Raw genomic sequence first — 6,148 nt, 5'->3', positions numbered from 1 at the left:
AGGCTTGACAAAGCCCTGACTGGGACGATTCAGTTGGGGATTGGTCCTGCTTTGAGCAGGGGATTGGACTAGATGATCTCCTGAGGTCCCTTCCAACCCTGATATTCTATGATTCTATGAACTGATCCACTCAGGGAAGGGAAACAGAGCATGTTAAAAATGGATCCAGTTGAAACAGCTTAAAGTTCAAACACCAAGTAGATGAGCTGTGGAGTAAGATATTGTTAGATAAATTATTTGGTAAATAATGTTTAATAATTAATGTTTATAAGAAAATCATGATCTGGGCATAGTCTTGAATAGGAAATGAGTGTCAATAATTTGCATAAACTATTCATTATCTATCTATCTATCTATATATCTAACAATTCACAATCAAATTGAAATCTATCACGACACAATTAGGTCGTGTGTTAGGACAAAGAATGGTCCTCTCTCTCTCTGTCTATCTAATTTCAGACTCTGCATTTGTCTACTTTGCATCAGCTGTGGTTTAGCTGAGATGGGAATCTCACCCTTACATCTCTGTTGCATTCACTTTCTCCAGGCTGCCTTGAGCCACACTTGGATCCTTGTGTGTATTGGCCACTGACCAAATCATGATTCCTTTGAAGTGAGTGGCTACATTCCAGTTACTTCAATGGGATCAAAATTTGGCCTCATTGTCCAGAGTCTGATTGTCTTTAGGAAACATTGCAAAACCTTCCTTTTAAATAAGCCTTTCAGCAACATCAAGAATAACACAACACTGATTTATGCAGTGATGTTGTAGCCATGTTGGTCCCAGGATATTAGAGAGACAAGGTGAATGAGGTAAGATCTTTTATTCCTCAACTTCTGTTGGTGAGAGAAACAAGCTTTAAAGCTTACACAGAACTCTTCTTCGGGTCTAGGAAATGTACTTAGAGTATTACAGCTAAATACAAATTGGAACAGATTGTTTAGTGTAAATAGTTAACACATATTTCAAGGGACCATTCAAGGTGAATTGGCCTGTTGACAACACAGGGTATCATCAAACAATTACAATCCATACTCAATGGGGACCACATCCTGAAAGAAATATTTCCAGAACTCCCTCTTCTGGCCTTCAGACAACCTTCCAACCTCTCCAAGATCATCCTCAGAAGCAAGCTCCCCACATAACAGGACACACCAATGCAAAGCAACACCAAACCCTGCCAGAACAACAGATATAAAACGTGCAGACATATCTCCACTGCTACAATGATAACACCTCCCACAAAATACCTGTCAAGATCCATGGGTGCTACACATGCCTATCACAACATGTGGTGTGCCTCATCCAGTGCACTAAATGCCCCAATAACAATTATGTGGGTGAAACCAAACAATCACTATGCTCTTGAATGAACTCACACAGGAAAATGATAAAAGACAAAAACATCGTATCGCCTGTGAGTGAACACTTTTCATAAAGTGATCATTCTATATCTGCAGAAACATTCTATATCTGATCTCTCAGTCCTTCTCCCAAAGGAAACTTGCACAACACCTTCAAGGGATGAGCCTGGGAGCTTAAATTCATAACTTTGCTAGATGCCAAAAATCATGGACTGAATAGAGACACTGGATTTATGGCTTATTACAAGAATCCATAATCCACTAACCACCCCACCCCCTGCCTCCTTCCCAAGACTGGAGGCGTGTTAATGGACATCTTACTTACACTGGTATAAATCTAGAATAACTCCATTGACTTAGTGGAGCGAGGCTGGATTTACCACTATAAATACAGCATTTTGCATAAAAAAATCACACAGCATATTCTTATGGCGACAATAACAAAGTATCATCAATAGATTGTGTTTGTAAAGAAACACAGATAAAAACCATGTTCATAAGAGAAATATCGACATTTTATTCTTGCTGAATAACCTCCACCCAGTCAGTTTCCTGAGGGAAGCTTTGATTTCCTTGTTCCGCATGCTGTAGATGATCGGATTCATCACTGGCGGCAGCACGGAATAAAGAACAGCCACCATGAGATCCAGGCCTGATGGAGAGCTGGAGGTGGGTTTCAGGTATGCAAAGATGCCAGTGGAAACAAACAAGGAGACCACAATGAGGTGAGGGAGGCAGGTGGATAGGGCTTTATGCCGACCCTGCTCAGTGGGGATTCTCAGTACTGTTTGGAATATCCGAGTGTATGACACAATTATAAAAACAAAACAGCTTAAGCATAAGCATGCACCCAAGATGAGTACCTCAACTTCACCAAGGTACGTGTCAGAGCAGGCGAGCTTGAGTAGCTGAGGAATTTCACAGAAGAACTGATCCACCTTGTTGCCACCACAGAAGGAGATTGCAAATGTGTTCCTGGTGTGCAACGAAGAATAGACAATTACACTGATCCAGGCACTGGCTGCCATTTGGACACAAGCTCTCCTGTTCATTATAGTCTCATAGTGCAGTGGTTTGCAGATGGCGACATATCGATCATAGGCCATGACGGTGAGTAAGGCGAAGTCAGATACAGCAAAGAAGACGAGGAAAAAGACTTGGGCGACACATCCAGAATAGGAAATGGACCTGGTGTTCATGAGGGAATTAGCCATGGATTTGGGTACGGTGACTGAGATGGTACCGAGGTCTAGGATGGACAAATTCATCAGGAAGAAGTACATGGGGCTGTGAAGGTGGTGGTCTAGGGCTACAACCATGATGATGAGAAGATTCCCCATCAGGGCTGACAGGTAAATCACTAGAAACACCACAAAGTGCAAAATCTGCAGCTCCAGAACGTCAGAGAATCCCAGGAGAAGGAACTCAGTTATGCTGGTTTGGTTGGACATTTTCTTTCTTAGTTCATCGTGCCCTGCCTGTGGAGGGAAAGAAAAGGACAATGGTCAGGATTATAGTGAGAGAAGGCGTGACCCTGATTCCCCTCTCCATAATATCTCATTATGTGAATGTCAAAGGTGCACAGCATTCATCACTTCTATTGACTGGAGTAGCGAGTGTTTCTCACCGCTCACAAACAGAGCACTACTCTAGTGTGTTATCACAGGAGTGTAAATTGGCATCGCTCCCTTAAAGTCAATGTAGCTCGGTCAGTTTACACCATCTGAGGATCTGGCCCAATATGTGGCTTGATCAAATGCAGTATGGAGGATAGAACAAAGTACAACCCAAATCCAACAATGTTAGCCAAGGTTTTTGCCCCTATTGCTACAGACACCAGGCTCATAACTTGGCCATGAAACTAAAATGCCCACACACCCTGATTCCCACTTTCCTGGGAAATGCAGCGTAGACTTATCTGGAGTCCCACATGGCAGCTCATCTGTGATGATTCCATCCCAACACCACACAGACGGCCTGCTGCCTGTTTACACATTGATTTATGGCACCAAATCTTAGCTGCAGTCCCATCTCTGGGCGATGATGGGCTAGTAGCATTGTTCAGTTACTGCTAGGTTGTATTGTTTCCCTCGGTGACTTTATGTCTGTGCTGTGCAGGTCAGTGGCAGTCAGGAGACTTGGGTTCTACTCTTGGCTCTGCCACTGACCTTCACTGTGACCTTGGGGCAGTCACTTCTGCCTCTCTTTCCCCTCCCTCCATTTGTCTGTCTTGTCTACTTTGAATGTAAACTCTTTTGGGGATGGATTGTTTCTTCCTATGTGTATGTTCTCTGCACGTGTGGACAGTATTTTTGTTTAGCGGGCAGCAGTGTGGGACACAGCCAATGATGGTAGAAGAGGAGAGCTGGGTTCTAGTTCCATCAGCCTCCTGCGTGTCCTTGGGTAGGATCAAGATAGACAGGCTTTGTCTGGGGGCTTCAACTCTCTGGGCTTCAGTTTAGAGAGGTTAGTGTGTTTAAAACATATTCTGTGGGCTACCAACTTCGCTACTTACTTAGTTTTACCATCCTGCAGCTAACCCTTTGAAAGACTACAATAGAGGGAATGGGTTGGAAATTGTGGTGTCATTGGACAATATTCATGTTCCCCACCCTGGCTTAAAGCTAAGTTTCCAGTTAGGAGTAGTCAGACAATTTCTGCTTTATTTCAAAGGAAAATTGAGTTTTCAGTTGAATACATTTTCATGGAAAGTCTCTGCTAGACATAAAAATGAAAACTTTTTTTATTATGACTAAAAATTTTCAGTATCCAACAGTTTTAGGATGAAATTGTTTGGTTCTCACAACCTAAATGAAAAGTCAATTTTTTCTGATGAAATTTAAAAAAAAAAATCTGATCATCTCTAGATGTCTGCATAATTTGATAGTTAAAGTCTTAAAGAGTTCTAATGGCAATTCAGATTTCTGATATTAAATTTTCCCTGTACATTAATACTCTAACATATTTAATTGAAATAGAAAACTTACTTTCATAGACTCATAGAATCATAGAACTGGAAGGGACCTCGAGAGGTCATCTAGTCCAGTCCCCTGCACTCCTGGCAGGACTAAGTATTATTTAGACCATCCCTGACAGGTGTTTGTCTAACCTGCTCTTAAAAATCTCCAATGAAGGAGATTCCACAACCTCCCTAGGCAATTTATTCCAGTGTTTAACCAGTCTGACAATTAGGAAGTTTTTCCTAATGTCCAACCTAAACCTTCCTTGTTGCAATTTAAACCCATTGCTTCTTGTCCTATCCTCAGAGGATAAGAACAGTTTTTCTTCCTCCTCCTTGTAACAACCCTTTATGTACTTGAAAACTGTTATCATGTCCCCTCTCAGTCTTCTCTTCTCCAAACTAAACAAACCAAATTTTTTCAATCTTCCCTCATAGGTCATGTTTTCTAGACCTTTAATCATTTTTGTTGCTTTTCTCTGGACTTTCTCCAATTTGTCCATATCTTTCCTGAAATGTGGGGCCCAGAACTGGACACCACACTCCAGTTGAGGCCTAATCAACGCGGAGTAGAGTGGAAGAATTACTTCTCATTTCTTGCTTACAACACTCCTGCTAATACATCCCAGAATGAGGTTTGCTTTTTTTGCAACAGTGTTACACTGTTGACTAATATTTAGCTTGTGATCCACTATGACACCCAGATCCCTTTCCACAGTAAACTTTCCTAGGCTGTCATTTCCCATTTTGTATGTGTGCAACTGATTGTTCCTTCCTAAGTGGAATACTTTGCATTTGTCCTCATTGAATTTCATCCTATTTACATCTGACCATTTCTCCAGTTTGTCCAGATCATTTTGAATTATAATCCTATCCTCCAAAGCACTTGCAACCCCTCCCAGCTTGGTATCATCTGCAAACTTGATAAGTGTACTCTCTATGCCATTATCTAAATCATTGATGAAGATATTGAACAGAACCAGACCCAGAACCGATCCCTGTGGGACCCCACTCATTACGCCCCTCTAGCATGACTGTGAACCACTGATAACTACTCTCTGGGAACAGTTTTCCAACCAGTTATGCACCCACCTTATAGTAGCTCCATCTAATTTGTATTTCCCTAGTTTGTTTATGAGAAGGTCATGCCAGACAGTATCAAAAGCCTTACTAAAGTCAAGACATACCACATCTATTGCGTCTTTCCTATCCACAAGGCTTTTTACCCTGTCAAAAAGAGCTATCAGGTTGGTTTGACATGATTTGTTCTTGACAAATCCATGCTGACTGTTACTTATCACCTCATTATTTTCTAGGTGTTTGCTAATTGATTGCTTAATTATTTGCTCCATTATCTTTCTGGGTACAGAAGTTAAGCTGACTGGTCTGTAATTCCCTGGGTTGTCCTTATTTCCCTTTTTATAGATTGGCACTATATTTGCCCTTTTCCAGTCTTCTGGAATCTCTCCCATCTTCCATGACTTTTCAAAGATAATCGCTAATGGCTCAGATATCTCCTCAGTCAGCTCCTTGGGTATTCTAGAATGCATTTCCTCAGGCCCTGGTCACTTGAAGACATCTAACATGTTTAAGTAATTTGTAACTTGTTCTTTCCCTATCTTAGCCTCTGATCCTACCTCATTTTCACTGGCATTCACTCTGTTAGACGTTCAATTGCTACCTACCTTCTTGGTGAAAACCGAAACAAAAAAGTCATTAAGCACCTCTTCCATTTCCACATTTTCTGTTATTGTTCCCCTCCCCCCCCCCAATTGAGTAATGGGCCTGCTCTGTCCTTAGTCTTCCTCTTGCTTCTAATGTATT

General features: G+C 41.6%; 1 protein-coding gene across 1 annotated transcript; it reads right to left on the bottom strand.

The window, feature by feature from the left end:
• Positions 1–1,859: 1,859 nt before the first annotated feature.
• On the bottom strand, positions 1,860–2,816 carry LOC135887737 (olfactory receptor 14A16-like). The gene has a single exon (XM_065415469.1). The coding sequence runs from the start codon at positions 2,814–2,816 to the stop codon at positions 1,860–1,862; it is 957 nt and encodes a 318-aa protein (XP_065271541.1).
• Positions 2,817–6,148: the final 3,332 nt, after the last annotated feature.

The sequence above is a fragment of the Emys orbicularis genome, chromosome 13 (assembly GCF_028017835.1).
Source record: "Emys orbicularis isolate rEmyOrb1 chromosome 13, rEmyOrb1.hap1, whole genome shotgun sequence".
Taxonomy (NCBI): Eukaryota; Metazoa; Chordata; order Testudines; family Emydidae; genus Emys; species Emys orbicularis.
This window is presented reverse-complemented; position numbering and strand designations above follow the sequence as displayed.